The 16,853-nt window shown below is 37.6% G+C and overlaps 1 protein-coding gene across 1 annotated transcript in view; it reads left to right on the top strand.

Annotated features, from left to right (window-relative positions):
- Nucleotides 1-16,249, top strand: part of LOC101858404 (Y+L amino acid transporter 2) — a 47,145-nt gene extending 30,896 nt beyond the window's left edge. Inside the window, exons 4-12 of the mRNA XM_005096728.3 lie at nt 1,228-1,353; nt 2,084-2,183; nt 3,555-3,599; nt 4,630-4,753; nt 5,257-5,360; nt 5,779-5,875; nt 7,109-7,258; nt 7,506-7,683; nt 8,208-16,249. Of these exons, the coding sequence (XP_005096785.1) occupies nt 1,228-1,353; nt 2,084-2,183; nt 3,555-3,599; nt 4,630-4,753; nt 5,257-5,360; nt 5,779-5,875; nt 7,109-7,258; nt 7,506-7,683; nt 8,208-8,269 (986 nt within the window). The 3' untranslated portion in view covers nt 8,270-16,249. The remainder of the gene's footprint in view (nt 1-1,227; nt 1,354-2,083; nt 2,184-3,554; nt 3,600-4,629; nt 4,754-5,256; nt 5,361-5,778; nt 5,876-7,108; nt 7,259-7,505; nt 7,684-8,207) is intronic.
- Nucleotides 16,250-16,853: the final 604 nt, after the last annotated feature.

Raw genomic sequence — 16,853 nt, 5'->3', positions numbered from 1 at the left:
GGGGGGGGGGGGGTGTCGTCGTCTTGTGACTTTTTCTGTACCTCGTGGTGTAGTAGTAGGTTGTCGTCAGCTTGATAATTAACGCCAGTGCCCGAGGCCATGGTCAGTGGTGAGGGGGGACACGTGAGTCATTAGTGAGTTCTCGAGAACTGCGTTCTTCTACAACACGTGATGATGATGATGACAGGCTTCGGGGTGGCAGACCGCGCGTATAATGACTTGGCTGGATCTGATGGTGTTTGGGCGGGTTCAGAGCTTTTGGACTCATCGTGATTGGGTGGTTGGCGGGTGCTCTGGTGTGGTTTGCTTCTTTTTTCCTATCAAACATATATCGTCCTTATCTCCCCCTCCTTCTTTTTTGCGTTTATTACTCTCTTGTAACACCTCTAATCTTCGGCACGTATATGACCTTATTGTGTGCGAGTGCCGTAAAACACTTAATAAAACTAAAACTAAACTCCTCGTGATTGTTAGCCATGCTTCTTCATCTTAACCCTCTAAGAAAACAATGACCTACTTTGTTCGCGTCAGATCCAATATTTATTCGCGAACTTACTCAGGTGGGTGCTCTGGTGTGGTTCGCTCCTTCTTTCCTATCAAACATTATCTGTCCTCCTCATCTCTCCTCCTTTTGTTTGTATGCTACACTCTAGTAACACTTGTAATCTTCGGCACCTACATGACCTGATTGTGTTGCTAGAGCAGTAAAACACTGGATAAAACTAAAATAGAACTTGACCCTTGTCCCAAAGATTCTCTACTACACGATCTTTGCTTGTCCGTTACGTTGTTCTGACCACCTGCCTCAGCACTATATCTCTGTGTGTTTGTTGACATCAAGGACTTTAGAACATATTTATATAACCTTATAACCCCCTTCCTTGGCCTGCAGCCTTTTAACTTTGATTTGTGGGTGGTTGGCGGGTGCTCTGGTGTGGTTTGCTCATTTTATTCTTTCCTATCAAACATCCATCGTCCTGATCTTTCCTCCGTCATTTTCGTGTTTTATTACTCTCTTGTAACACCACTAATCTTCGGCACTTATATAACCTTATTGTGTTGCAAGTTCCGTAAAACTCTTACTAAAACTAAAACTAACTTTGATCTGTAGGTGGTTGATGTATTTGATGGTAACACAACTCCAACTTTCTTCAGAGCCCCACGAAAGTATTTGATTAACTGATTATTCTTTTTTTTTAAAATCTTTATACATGTACTCCACTCCAGGTCTGCTGACGTTTGTGAACGCCTACAGTGTGCGTGCGGCCACCCGGATCCAGGATGTGTTCACATTCGCCAAAGTGTTTGCGCTGATCGTCATCATCATCACTGGGATTGTTCTCATCTGCCAAGGTATGGAGGGAACTGACCTGTGAGTTTGTTGGATGAGCCCGCAGTTCGTTCTGTCAGTATCCAGCGGAAAACCAATATAGACAAGACTTAGTGTTTGAAAACCTGTCTTGAGGTTCTTCTAGAGGTCAATGTGTACAGTTCACGGATTGTTTGGTGTACAATTGAAATTGTCCAAGATGGCCACCTATTGTCTAGAAGAGAAGTGGTCGTCTTAGACAGGTGGACATCTTTGAGACAGTGACATTATAATATTTTTAAAAAACACAGGATGGGAAAAGGGAAGTGGTCACTTTTTGTCTAAGTTTGACATCAGATTTGTGGAATTTCAAGGCCTGCAGCTTTTCATGCTGCAGGGAAGCACATATATATTTACAAAGTGTAGAACTGGCTCTAGCTAGGATTGCAGCTACGACCTATGATATATGTTCAGGGGGGGGGGAGGGGGGATGATTTAATCAGTATTTGACTTAGATTACAATTTTTACTCTAAATTCAGCTTTCGGTTTGAATTAACATTTAGCCTGGTAAATGACTTGTGAGACTTCAGTTTTTCTACTCCTTTTCCATTTCAGTATTTTCATTTTACAAATCTGTTCCCAGCCAAAATGTTTGTTATCACTGCAATATTTTGCGTACTTTAAGAAATGGCAAACAACAACCTTTCAAAGTGTTTATGATTAAAGAATGTGTGTAGCCTCACCCACCTTCCATGTTTTGCTTGTTCTCATAGGTGAGACAGAACATCTAGAAGACGCTTTTGCTGATTCCAACCCAGAGGTTGGCAAGATCTCTTTGGCCCTTTACTCTGGACTGTTTGCATATGCTGGATGGTAAGTCAGTGTATTGTTAACAATGATGTCTGGATGTATTGAATAGAGTAAGCTGAACATGCGTGAGTGCATGTGCGTGTTTGTGTGTGTGTGTGTAAACCTTCAGTTGCTTTATTTGATAATTATTTTAAATGTTACCAAGACTTTTTGAGTTGTGTTTGTCTTTATGATATCTTTTTTTTTCCCTTCCATATTGCATTATAAGGAAAGAAAACTTTTGCTGCATGTTACAAATATATTTGGCTATTGTATTCTTGGGATAGCCAGGACTAGTATTTAGATCCAGCTGGATCAAGTGAGAATGAACATGTTGTGGTGAGAGCTTTGTGCTGTGAAAGAAATCCTGTCCAGTGGCAAAGTGATATGATATTATGCAATTAGCTCCGTCTTCAGCCTTTTTTCTCTCCATTTGAGACACATTTTTTATCTCACCACCGTGTCTAGAAGCAATTTTTTCATTATTATGTGAATGTAAACTATTCACAGTATGATTGTTGTCTTTCTGTTAAAGGAGAGATGGAAGAGATAGGGGGGAAAATGAGTAATTAGCTCTTTCGTAGTATTGTATAAAGGCCTTTTTTTTTCTACCGCCATTTGCCCATTTGCGATTTTCATAAACGTTTTAAATTTGCAAATGAGTGGTACAGTGTCATGTGTGCTGTCTGAGGTACTCCAAGATACATACTAGTACGCAGCATCTCATTCTCAAGTACAGTTGAATTCCAATACAACTTATGGCAGGAGGAAAGTTTAAGGAAAATGCAGCAGGCATGTTCTATACATATGGACCGACGTAGATAGAACATGAATAAGAAGCAAAAACAGAAGGAGAGTGACAAAATATAGTAGAAGTAACACTCAAACAATACTCCCGAACGACTTGAATTTGAAGATTTATTTTTAAAATCATAAAAATCACAAATTCATGTAGCGCACACAAAAAGTGGTATGGGGCAATCTTTGTCTGAAAAGAGGATGATGTGTGTGAATTGTTTGTTTTTGTTTGCCGAAGATGCAGCAGGAAAAGATGTTTTATATTAAAGGGGTCAGCAAGTAAAATTTACAGGTGCTATCACAAAGTAGACTGAATCCCCCTTCGTAGTTGCCACAGAAAGATATTTATTAAAATATTAATTCGAAGACTCAAAGTGATTTTTATTGGAACTGATAGGATGAAGTTATTTGTAATGACTGTTTGCTTTTGTGCTCTGTCTAAATTTGTTTTCGTGTGCAAAAGTATTGTGAACTCTCTTGTACCAAATTTCTGTTTCGGAAAGATTTTATTATTATTTACTAAACATTCACATTACTAGATGTTTCAACACCTCAATCTTGTTACTATTTCGTTTCTTTTTCTTTCTCTCTGTTCAGGAACTTCCTCAATTTTGTCACAGAGGAGATGATAGAACCGCACAAGTGAGTTTCGAAAACTTTGCTTGTTACGTTCTCCTGTATGTTTGTATGAGCATATGAGGAGAACAGGCACGTCAAGACAGAAAAAGTCTTTTTGTATTGGAAAAGAGAAAGAGAAGAGAGAATTTTGAAACCAAAGAACATTTGTCAGCATCTTTCCCTCCCTTATTTTATTCTTTTAATTATTATTATATTGCTCAAGACTTTGCAGTTGTTATGTGATTATTTTTCAGCAATATTGTGTGTTGTATTTTTTGCCCCTGAAAATACGATACTGATAGGCAGATTGCTTTCAACTGTGTCTGTCGTTGTCAATTTCTGGATATAATGCAATATGTGTAGCATTCATGGCAATGTTTGAGCGAATGATAGTAAGATATACTGAGAATATAATTTGTGAGGTAGCGTGGTGAAATCAGGCTCTCGTCAATTTTTAGGCATGTCATGTAGTGTTATTGGTATAATCTTAAAGGTTGTTCACTTGTGTTTATTTGGATGAAAAAAATACCCCTCCATCTTGAATACAAGTTGAGCTATTTGCGAAAGAAAGAGGTGGTGGTCACCTGTTTTCAGAGGTAAAATTAGTGAGAAAATGGCCGCCAAAGATTGGTTATTTCCTTAGCTTAAGAGTCCGTGTTAACTGAAAATGTACATCTTTTGTGCCTTTAATAAACGTTTTTCAGAAAAATCCACTTAGAAATGAGTTCTGTAATGGGCATGAAAGATGGAAGTTTCTTCACTTTGATTATTTTGACGAGAGCCTGATTCCACCACGCTGCCTCACATTTGTTTTCACATTCATTGAAAGTCTTTAATGTTTGTGTTTACATTTTTAAAAATCCTTTTTAGTACAATTCTATGTTGCAGTTTACTTCTGTTCCAAAACAGTGATGTACCCTCTTTGGAATCTGTTGTGAGAAATAGAGATATAATTTTGTTAAAACTGAAAGGTGCTAGTGTTATTTGACGTGACACGGATACTAAAATCCATTGCACAACCAATCTAGACACCTATCTGGTTATTATTTTTCAGAAACCTGCCAAGAGCTATCTACATTTCCATCCCTATTGTAACAGCTGTGTATGTGCTGGCCAATGTAGCTTACTTTACTGCCATGTCTCCACAAGAAATGCTCACTTCATATGCGACAGCTGTGGTAAGCACCTGTGGCTGTAATGAATGTTAAACGTCTTTGTGGATTTGTGTGTGTGTGTGTGTGTATGTGTACCTGTCATAGTTTTGTATGTTTTTCTTTTGTGTGTGTGCTGGAGTGTATGTATTTGTTCGTGATGGATTGGTTTGTATATTTGGGTCAGTACATGAGGTTCTCTCTATATAATGTTTGGAATTTGGCTTTGTGAACAGAAGGGTAGAAGGTTTTTCCTTCTTTTTCTTTCATGATGCACTTTGTCTTTCTGCAGTTTGATTAGTAGTATTTGGAAGGAAGGAGAAAAGGGATGGAAAGCAAAATCATCTGTAAGAAATTCTGTACCCTTGACTCTACTTGCTTAAGACAAAAAAAGCACTTGTGTGACCACAATTTTTTTTCTTTTCTTCTCTAGTCTTTTGTACCTACCCTTTCTCAGAATTTTTTATAAACGGAAAATGAAGCTGTGTCTCATGTTTAAAATCTTGCCCTTCTCTCTCTCTGTGCAACAGACTTTTGGGCAGAATGTGTTTGGGTATGCTGCCTTCCTCATCCCAATCTTCGTTGCCCTGTCTACATTTGGTGGTGTCAATGGATTGCTTTTCACCTCAGGAAGGTAAGGCTTATTGATAGTTTGACATAGGCCTGTGATTTGGGCAACACGACAAACAATACAAACGGGAAAGCAGCTATTTTAAAGAGGTGAAAATAAAGTGTACCTTATTTTAAAGAGGTGAAAATAAAGTGTACCTTATCTCGTGTCAGTATTTTATTGAATCAAGTGCTCTTAAATAAACTAATAGTGTTGATAGGGGTGTTAAAATCTACATGTATTAAATCAAGGTGGGATTTTTAAAATTGTTATTATCTTTTTTCTTTATGATTGTCTGCTGGATTTTTTAGGACTACCAAATGAAATTAATTATTTGTACATATATTTTTTCCCTCTCCATGGCTTAAGCTATTATTACATGTATGCACATAAAGCAGTTATCATTTATATGTTTAACTTATTATTCTTTGGCTTCTTGCAGGTTATGTTTTGTGGGAGCCCGGGAAGGTCACTTGCCAGGGGTTATGTCTATGATCAGTGTGCAGAAATTTACACCCCTGCCGGCCATTCTCTTCACTGTGAGTGTCAAACTAGTTTGAAAGTCCCAACATCTAGCCCCTTGTAATGAAACTTCTGGAAGTTTGATTAAGATTTATACTCTAGTTTTTCTGTTTTTGACCCGTACACCTGTACCATTGAGTTGATCCTTCCGATTGTGCATTTTGTGAAGATTTCAATTGAGTAGTTGAGTCTGTGTGTCAGTAAAAGAATGTACAGGGTGATCAAACAAGAATTAATCGATTTCATTACACAATATTTTGATAAGGAAAAGCAAGAGAAAACTCAAGCTAAGTCTCAAGCTTTGTACTCACAATCAATTTTTATTTCCTGTCTTACAAGTGTTCAATGTGGCCAGCACCACCAGCAGCACGGGCAACGTCAATGCCATAAGAGAATTCATCCCAGATGTGTTTCAGAATATCGGGGTCCACTGAGTTGATAGCTGATTTGATTCAATGTTTTAGGTCATCGAGGCTAGTGGGTAGCAGTGGAACATAAACACGATCTTCTACGTATCTCTACAAGAAAAAAATCACACACGCTTAGGTATGGGGATCTGGCAGGCCAAGCACAGCAAGTAAATCATGGGCCCCTTTTGAATCAATCCATTGCTGGGGCACTTTTTAATTTTTAAAAGCTCGAACCATCAGATGCCAATGGAGCAGTGCTCCATCATGTAGAAAAATGAAGTCAGGTGAATCTGCTTGCAGTGATGTGAAGAGCCAGTTTTGAAGCATATCGAGATAGCTTTGTCCTGTAAAGGTATTTCATTCAAAGGAAGAACATCGAAACAACAGCAACCCTTTGACTGCTATTCAAAAGTTAGATAACTCCTCTTTCAAATGTCCGCTGATTCATCCCATAATGATGCTTGAGAACTGAAGCAATACGTCATAAAATCGATTTATTCTTTTTTAATCACCCTGTATTGAAGTTTAGTTAATATATGGAGAGTGTTAAACATGAGGGATTGCATTGCGTGTTGAGGTTTTATGCTCCAGCTGTGAAACATATTGTATGTGTTGTTCCCTGGTTTGTTTTTCTGGTCCATGGGGGATTCATGGATGCTTTAGTTTTGTCTGATCTTTGTGGTGCTCATGTTGTCATAATTTGTTTATGGGAAGAAGTGACCTCAACTATGTTAGCTCAGCATCAGCTACAAACTCAATATCTAATCCCTGACTTACTTACCACGTTTCTGTTTGAGCATTGTCTTGTCAGATGTTTTCACAGAATTCCTTTTGTTCCAGGGTATTATGTCTATCCTGATGCTGGCGTCTGATGACATTTTCGCCCTAATCAACTACCTCAGTTTTGCTCAATGGCTCTCAGTGGGAGCCTCCATTGCTGGCATGGTCTACCTTCGCTTTAGAGAGCCGGACTGGCCCAGACCCATCAAGGTAAACAACTGTGCTCAAATTTTATGTGTTGTGGAGAACTCACAGAGACTGGTGTTGGGAGCGTCAGCTTTTTTGTATTACACTGATGGATTTTAAAAAAATTTATTTTAAGATCAATTGAGAATCTACACAAAACTTGAAATAAATAACTTTGTCCATTCAAGATTAGCTAATATGGTCCAAAATTTTACTAATTCCCGCCCTCTTCATTTCCACATGAACTTGACAATTTTTAATTTTCCCGCAGATGCCGCTGATTGTCCCTATTTCGTTCCTGATAGTGGTAGCCTTTCTGCTGATTGTGCCCCTTGTGGCCGCGCCCTACGACACAGGCATGGGTGTCCTCATCATCTGTTCCGGTATTCCTGTCTACATCATCGGAGTGGCCTGGTCCAACAAGCCACGTGTCTTCAAAAACTTGATGGGTGAGTAGACTTACTTCTCAATGCGCTCGTCACCATGTTTTGATAAATGGTCACGTTTGGCTGATTTTTTACAGTTGCCCAACCTCTAAGGTCAAAGCAGCTGAAAGCAACCCAGTCAAGAGTGGAGCCTTTTAGTTTACCAAGAAGGTTGATGCAAATGGAAGCATAGAGAGAGAAAATGCCTCTGTCTCCTTAAGTGCTTTCTCAGTTTCTAAAAAGTTTTAGGCTGTGTGCTAAATGTTCAGAAAGTTGAAATGTTGATGAGCACTCCCATAGTTCCGTTCAACTTACACTTGCTTTCATTGATAGGTGGGAGGGAGGAGGATGTCCTTCAAGTCACATGTTTTTTTACTATCTGTCTGTTTTCTTGCTTCTTTCCAGCAGGTGAAGAACAGTATTGTGTGTTAATGTTATTTGCTCATGCAACTAAGTCTATTAACATAATTGTAATGTTAGATTTTATGTTTTTGTGCAGACTATCTGTATTTACTTGCAGTAAAGCATGCTTTTTTGTGTCTTTACAGAGAAACTGACTCTCTTTGGACAGAAGGTGATGGTGGTGGCGGCTCAAGCAAAGGAATCATGATATCAGTGAGCTGGCAACTGATCAAAATGTTGTATTTATTCTTCACCAATGACAGAACAATCAATCTAATATGAACATAGTTTGAGAGTACTAGAATAAGAAGCCAGTAAAATTAGATACGATAGCTTGTATTACGGGGATGGGATGTCTGCATTCAAAGGTTATTTTCTTTCTGTACTGGTGGATTTGTTCTACCTTGATGTGGATGCACAGACCATTGAAGAAGTCACCCCAGCCTCTCTTCGTTTGGTCCTTTGGGTGTCATAAAAACACTATCATGTTCAATTCTAGTTGGAAAACTAGTGGAATATGGCCAGAATTTCTCGCATTCAGTAAGCAAGTATGCAGTTACTGCTCTCTGTAGAATTCAAGTCAGTATCGGATTCTTTTCAAAGGCTTTTCTGTTAGGCTTTAGAGAACTTGCTTCTCCGGGTTAAAACTCTAATCTTTGTGCTAATGTAAAAAGAGATGTAATGAATTGTGCCCGGAGGTTTGTCTGACATGCTTGTGCTGTCACTATATGGCGTCATCAGCTGTGTGATCAACAGTTGATTGGGCAAGCTTTATTGCTCATGAGATTTTCTATTTGTTTTCTAGTTTATTATTAAGCTCAGATGTACTCCTTCTTTACTGCTCGCAATTTTGAATGGGGCTGTAGATTTTTGTATATGTGTATTATAGTGGGGGGGGGGGGGGAGTTGTATAGATTGAAGGTTGCAATTTAGGTATCGCAGAAACTTTTGGGCTGGGTTTCTAAGTTTCAGTTGCTGTTTCATAGGAAATAGCAGGTCGGTTTCCAATGTAAGAGGCACTCTAATCAGTCTCTTTTTTTTTGCTATCAATGTGCAAGTATGTTGTTGGGAGTTTGAAGTTGTTTCAATTACTGTAAGAGGGGTTTTTTCCCCTGAGTTTGGGAGCTTTCAATTTTTGTGAACTCCCTTATAATAGTTTTATTGTGTTCAGCTGTCTATAAAGGACATTTTATGTACATCTTGTAATTTCTGCATGTGAAAATCGTTAGTTTGTGAAATGGCAAAAATTGATTCTCAAAATAAGGAAGAATTTTGCCACAGGCCATGTCTGTCAAAAGAATGTTCCAGGAGATTTAAATTGTTCTGCAATGTTTTATCTGTTAGAAACAAATCGTGACTGTCTTGTTTTGATTGTCTTCTGTCAAGAGAATGTCTTCTTTACCAAGTGTAAGTGTTGACGAAACAGCTCTCGTGACAATCTCACTTTGTAACATCCACACAAATCTGTCTCAGTAGTTTAGTTTGCAAATTTCGCTATGTGTTTTGTGAATGGCAAACCAAGATCACAGATGACCGACTCTTGAAGAACAAGAAGAATTTGATGGTTTTTGGTCCGTGCCCTTTATCGACATGTGTTCCGACCAAGAGAAATGACGTTTCTCTCTTATACAGCAAGTATGCTGTAGGGCCATCATTTTATAATGCTTTATCATTAAAATGATAACACTTTTTTTTTTTTTAAGAAGGTAAACAGGAACAAGACACTCAAAATGTCTCTCTTGGAAGTATTTTATACCAAGAAATCTTTAGAAAATACAATTTATACATTACCTTCGAAGTGGTCAATGATTCGGTTTTTTTCTCTGGCAATGTTAGTTGTATTATAGTGGTAGTGGTGGCATTGGCTCATCTTGGAGGTAATGTTTTGTGTTAACAGTCTTGATACACTCACTTTATCTGAAATGGTTATTTCAGTCCATGCTACACTAAATGCTTGTTACTGCCATGATGTGCTCATGTTTCTGTCATGTTTAAAGCATCACCATTGTTATGTTTCCTTTATCACAAAGTATATATTTTCTGGGGAGGGGGGGGGGAGTTCTAAAGAAGGAGTCTAAATTACTACATAGATTTTTCTTTTGTTCATTTCTTTCATTGTGTTGTCTAAGGAGTTCCGTGGATGGAGGCAGTACAAATTCACACAAGCCTTGTTTTCTCAAAACTATTTTGCATACCCTTTTACTTCTGTGGGGTGTCCTATATACTGAGAAAATAACAAGCTTGACTACTGTGCAAGCCATCTTGGTTAATGTCTCGAACAGGATTTTTACATTTGGATTGTTTTAACAGTTTTTATGGTTTTCCGCCCACTTGCTTAAAGTCTTTCCCAGGCAGACATTAAAACCCGAGGGTCACACTTAGTGAAAAAAAAAAACCTCACTGTATTGAAGGTGACTTTCAACCTATGCCAAACTGTCTTTGTGGTCACAGCATCATAAAAAATACAAAATAACATGTAAAACTGATATCAGTTTTCTTCACATGTACCATTTTGCCAAGAAAAGTGAAACATGATTTTTTTTAACGACAAAACAAGTTGAATTTCAATCAAACTTCAGAGGAAGTGGAAGCCTTTACCATAAACCTCAAGAGAACCTTAAACTCAAAGGTTATATTCTGAAGTATACATATTTCATCGCTCTACATGCCTTTCAGTTTGTTTGTTGTTGTTGTTGGTTGGGGTTTTTTTGGGGAGGGGGGGGGGGGGTCAAATGTCCTGTGCTTTTCACTAGGTGGTCTTCTTGCAGTCGTTTATGTTTCTGTTCTGGAATTTGATGACGTATGTGTTACTTTGTCAACTTTGGCACATTGAGTTTGGTGTGCCGCTTAGCCTGTACACTTTTCAAAATAGTTTTCTACACTGTCGAGCTTAACACTTTCTTTCAAGGTCCATTTAATTTTTGTCAAAAGTCGTGTGATTGTTTGTAAACATCCAATTTTCAGGAACCCACAGACCTCTTCTTGAAAACGACTCTTTCCTTCATGGGTTTGTCATGAGTGAATCTCAAATCTGAGCATTGTGACAATTGATGCTCGTTGAGGAAAAGTTTTTCATAATGTATATTAGGCTGAACTTTACACAAAATTGTACTAGTATTTTGTTTGTAGTGAGATTGTGAAATATGTTACAAGTCTAAAGGACTGAAGTAACCAATACGACTCCCAATTCTACAGCTGATTATGACAACTTACAAACTGTTGATTGTGTTAGAAGCTTGTGTTCTATGTCAGTTTAGTATTTTCGTTTGCCTTTTTCAATGTTAAATTCTGATGTATTTTTTTTCTTTGTTTCATGGCACTCAAAAAACTGAATTTTGTAGTGTTAGTTATATGACATACATTTTTTTTTTCTTGACACTTTTTAAAAAAGATTTTCATTCATAATCAATTCATTTAGGAAATGAATTTAGTTTGTTAAATTAGTGATGGTTTTTCAAATCCCTTTTGTACATTGTGGCAACTGTATTCATTGATGCTTAAATTTCTGTATGAGAAAATTATTTCTGCCAATGTTGTGTATGATGAGTGTATGTATTTGTACTCGCGCAACCTCTTGTGGTGTCCATTGTGTGGGTGGTACCTGATATCATTGTGACTGTAGGTACCATTTATTTTTTATCAGTAATGCTGCTATCTATGTTACTGTTGTTCTATTGCTGAAAGTGAGGTGCCTGCTTTGTGTAATGCTTCTTGTAAATCTAGCCTTTTTCAGTGATGCCTTAATGCTTCTCCCTAAATTTGCTCAGCTAATGGAAGGCGTATAAAAAAGTCTTTGTAAAGTTGTTGTCAATACTACAAGGTCTCCGTTTGCCAAAGATAATCCTTTATCTGACTGTACTAGGAAGTTATGGCTTAAATATGATCTTCAAATTAGCCATTAGTGAAAATTCTTGGGTTTACTTTTTTTTTATGTGAAAATTTTGAAAAAGCGTGCTGGAGATTATAGTGTGTTACGATCTTTTTAAGTATGAGACCCTTTAAGGGGTTTAAGAATACTAGACTGTGATAGAGTATGCAGTAAAAATCGTTGTCACCTTCACCCACTCAGCCACCCTGACTGTGTAACACTTGATTTCAGGGTACCCTGTCTTACAGAAATTTGTTGCTTATCTTTTCGCTCTAAGAGAAGTTTTCATTACCAGAATGAAATGCAAATGTCTTTTGGAGGTTCAAATAGCATTACTGTTGTATTTTATTTTTTATTTTTGTAACGCACACACATTGTTGCAGGATGGTTTGAGTTTTTATGTGTTGTATTTAAATGAAATCTTTGGTTGTCCTCCATTGATTTCAAAAGAGATTGTTTGCTAGACTAGAATCCGACAGTGTAAATGCATATATATCTGATGAAGGTTGCTTTTCGATTAAAATAGTACAGTTTATATGACATACCTGGATACCTTTCCAAAAGAATCTTGTCTGTGTGAGATGCAAAAATGTATCCCGTTTACACCCATGCATTTCTTATCCAGTGTTAGCTGGTAGCAAAGACTTACCAAATCGCAGTTGATAATTCTGTTTGGCTTGGCGTCTGCTGTGCCAGTTGTTTATTTTTACACCAGAGTTGATCTCATCCTATGCTGTGGTAAACATAATATATAACAATGAGATGTACAAATGTTATGTTCCTGTCTGTGGCTTACTCAAGTTGATTTATTTATTTACATTCAGTTGAGGGTTTCGGGAAAGAAAACAAACTTCTGAAATAGTTAGCTACTGTAACATGATTTGGTACTTTGTAAACTAGTACCTGAGGGACAGATGTTCGAGTCTGCTTGAGATATATACTTTTCTCATTCCTTCCATGAATATTTTCTCTTGGACCTATGTCTAGCCTGGGAGTTAGTGCCGGCCTTCCAAATGATGTAATGTTCATGACTGCTGTCTAATGGGGGGATGTAGTTTTAAAAAAAACTAAACAAACTACAGAACAATTCAAATGTTAGGTATTACATACTTCCTTAGCTCATGCGGAGGTATTTCTAGAAGGAATACAAGTTTTACACTTTGTCATCACAAGGCTCATATAAAGACTCTTGCCATCACAGGCAAAGGCATTTTGTTGAGAATCCAAAGAAACTGGGTGGTAAATATGGCCGATCGGTGACTTGTGACGGCAAAGTGTTAAACATAACATGGATAGAAGTGCAATGATTGTTGAGCACTATGGTATCGGAAACTAATGATAACAGCGTCTCGATGCTATGCTTGAGAATGGTAATGGGTTGAATTATTAGAATTAAAGATCCAGGATAGACTCACAGTACACAGTACTTGTGCTCTCAGGATTTGGTTTTATATTTGATTTATTTTTCTTATTTAAAACAATCTAGATTACAGGTTTGTAATTTCTTCTTTCGAAGGGAAAAAGGGAAAGTAGAATATTAGAGTTTTGGGGGGTTTTTCACCTGATGTCGTTTGCTTAAGACTGCCTTATTGAACTTTGTATAGTCTTCCAATGTCCTAATATTATTTTTTTATAAAGAGATTCCAGGGCTTTGAGCCTGAACTCTTTAAGGTATTTCCATGTCTTGATCTCTGTGACAAAAAGTAGCACTGTCAGTGTCTCTACCGTAGGATTTTCTCTTACGTTAGTTCATATTTGATTTTGGGTGCTCCAGAAATTAAAATTACAGAAGAAGACCATCACACTTTGACCCACTCCTTTACTTAGTTCCTTCTATCACTGATATAGTAGGCCACACTTCTCATTTCAATTTTTCATTACTATTTAGATTGAAAGTGTGAGATTTCCTAATAAAGAAGGACAAAAGAAAAAGACTTCAAAATTTATGGTGTTGGAGAAATGCAGGTTTCTGCGGCGTCAGATACTTAGAGTGTTAACATTTTCACTTGGGTGTAGTAGGGAGGTTTCAAGAAGGAAAGTGGCAACCCACACAGTAAGGCTTACAGTTAATGGATGGGATACCAACTTGCTCTGGATGTCGAAGTGGTTAGAACAATGAGTAATGTCCATGAACTGTAACCATTCCTGTTGGTTCTTTCAGTCCTTGTCAAAGAACGTTATGTTGAAGTACTTGCCTTATGATGTGCCCCAATATCATTTGTGTACATGATCTGTACGCTTCATGGTAAGAAGAATTTCCTCTTGCTTTAGGATAACGAGTGCCATGTATGTGAGGAAAGATAGTTATTTTAAGGAAAACTTGTTGGGTTCCATGACAATTTGGAGTTCTTTTTACCCTCATGGACTGTGAACTTGAGTCCAGTCAGGACCTTCACTTTGTAAGTACTGTACCTTATTTCTGACTATGACTCTGTACTCCCATGTCACTATCTTACTGCTGGATTTTTTACTGGTCAAATATCTAGTACCGTAAGACGGTGATTGTCAGGCTGTTTCAGCTTTTGTGAAATGTTTCATTGGTTTATTTATCAACGTCTCAGCCAAGGCCATGACTCATACTGGAGTAGTATACACTCATAACAATAACAAAACATCTTACTGTGCTTGTATACCTGGAAAACACATTATTGAAAGGATAACAATTGTTTCACAGCTAGCGTGCCATAACGACTACTAACTTAATACCTCCCAAACCTTTTTCCGTTGACCAAACGCATGATATTACCAATACCTTTAATGCTCTATTTATTTTCATGAAATTTTTGTTTTCATACTTTCACAGGATTAAAAGAAAAATCAAAGCCATTTACATATTTTCCTCACAGGTGTCTATATTCTCAGTTGTGTAAATAATGTAGGTGTTGGTGGCAAATCTTGCTCAGACCACTCATTATTTATTGTGTTTGATCTGTGCAACGAACTTCAGAGTGTGTTTGTTATGTATGTATGTATATATACTGGTTTCACAAAATTAGTCTGTCCTTTTTGTCGTTGATATTTGAAGTAGGTACCTGTTGATGATTGGTTACTCTGTGTATTATTTAGACTTTGGCTTCTGGTTCTTACAGTCATGAAATAATGTGTTGAGCTAATGGTGGAGGTGTTGTCTTCTTTTTTCTTTATTTAGATAGATGGTGGTTATTGGTAATGGTTCATCTATAGGTCAACGAATGGAAATGTGATCGGGACATTTCTCAGCTTGCTCGCTTGATATTTATTTCTTTGGATATGTGCATTTACTATTGTCTGTACAACCATGGATGGGATTTCTTATGGACTGCCTGTCTATTAGACCAAAGTATAAAATGTTATATGTTATGATCATTACTTCAGCGAGACATTTCACTTTGTTGCTAAAAGAGCTCAAGGCTGAATCGTCCTGCGTTCAAATAAGTTACCAATACATCTTGTTATATATGCTGTAATTTTCCTAATGGCAACATGTCTCTGGATATCCACTTTTCTTGTGTAGAAAATGACTTCTTGTCTAGAAGCTCTTCTGTTGACTATGATGTACAGTGGTGTTTGTGGCTGGCTGTCCTGTTTAACTAAGTCCTACTTACACCGCTAGACTTGTGTAACCCGTGGTATTTTTGTCCACTGCAGGGCTAGTTTGTTTAAGTAAATTTAAGTCCAGTCCAAATCCAAAGTGTCTAAGGCAACCATCCGTTGTCAAGGAGAAAAAATGGCTGTCTTAGATTGACAACTTGGACAATGTCATTAAACACAGGGATGGGGGGGGGGGGGGGGGGGGATGGGATGTGTCCGTTTGCACAGATGATTATTTTGGACAGGTGGTCATTAGAGCAGGTTCGACTGTACATATCTTTTGGCACAGGTGCTACTTAGTCCAGATTTTAAATTTGGACATGAAGCCGCCTTGCCTTTACTTTTTTTAAGGGATTTCTTCACCTTAGGTTCTTTTTTTTTTCAAAAGCAGTGTAAATGCATTTGCTTAAATTGCCTTGGAAAGTATATAAAACTACTAAGGATTACTCAGTTGAAATTCAACCCTTTCTATATCTTACTTAAAGTAAAGTATAGATGTTTTGTAAGTTGTATCACAGTGATGCGAACAGTTTATTGGTGTTTGGTGTAGAAAGAGTTGAATCTGTTGGACAGTCGGTGTCTTTCTACCTTTACTTTTACTTTCTTCTTTATTATGCAGAATGGTTTTCTAGAAGTACCAGTGATGATGCCAATGATCTTTGCCTGCTTCTTAACAAATCTTTGCAAAAGTTGTCTATGTCCAGTTATTGACGCATTTTATGAGCAAATAAAGCAATGCGAATATTTTGACACTGGTGTTGCTTTTCAAAAAAATAAATGGGCACCAAAGCAGAGTCAAGTATGAATGTTTGATATATAGGTCTTTCGTAGGTCTCTTTTGCATCCATTCATCAGTTGTTGTTTTTTCTTGAACTGATGATTTTAGGAGCTCTGTTGGCTCAGTTGGTACCATACTGCTGGATTACAATGTGGTTGAGCTTTATCCTGGTTGAACCCCAAAAGGACACTGCTGAACTTAAGTCGTCTTGAGAGCTTTCACTCTTTTCAAGGTTTTCTGCGCATATATTGTTATGTCTTATTGTTTTAGTAAGGTTTTACTATGCTTGCAACTGCATACGGTCATATGAGCGCCAAGGGGTGGATGTCAACTGAGAAGTCCAAAAAGGGAATCAGGCTTACTTCGCTCTCTTGCTTCAACAGCACAAATTCTGCTTCGACTATCAAGGCACCCTGAGAAAATAGCGGGTCACAAGAGAAACATACAAAAGAAGTAGAGGAAAAATGACAATAGTTAGGACGAGGAAAGAAAAAGCGGTAGTTAAAGCTGTGGTCACTGTTCGTGAATAAACTTGGTACTGAAAGGGGCGATAAACCCAAACATTCCTTATTAAAT

This window comes from Aplysia californica, unplaced genomic scaffold (assembly GCF_000002075.1).
Source record: "Aplysia californica isolate F4 #8 unplaced genomic scaffold, AplCal3.0 scaffold00136, whole genome shotgun sequence".
Classification (NCBI taxonomy): domain Eukaryota; kingdom Metazoa; phylum Mollusca; class Gastropoda; order Aplysiida; family Aplysiidae; genus Aplysia; species Aplysia californica.
The sequence above is the reverse complement of the archived record's forward strand: the minus strand, read 5'-3'. Positions and strand labels throughout refer to the sequence as shown.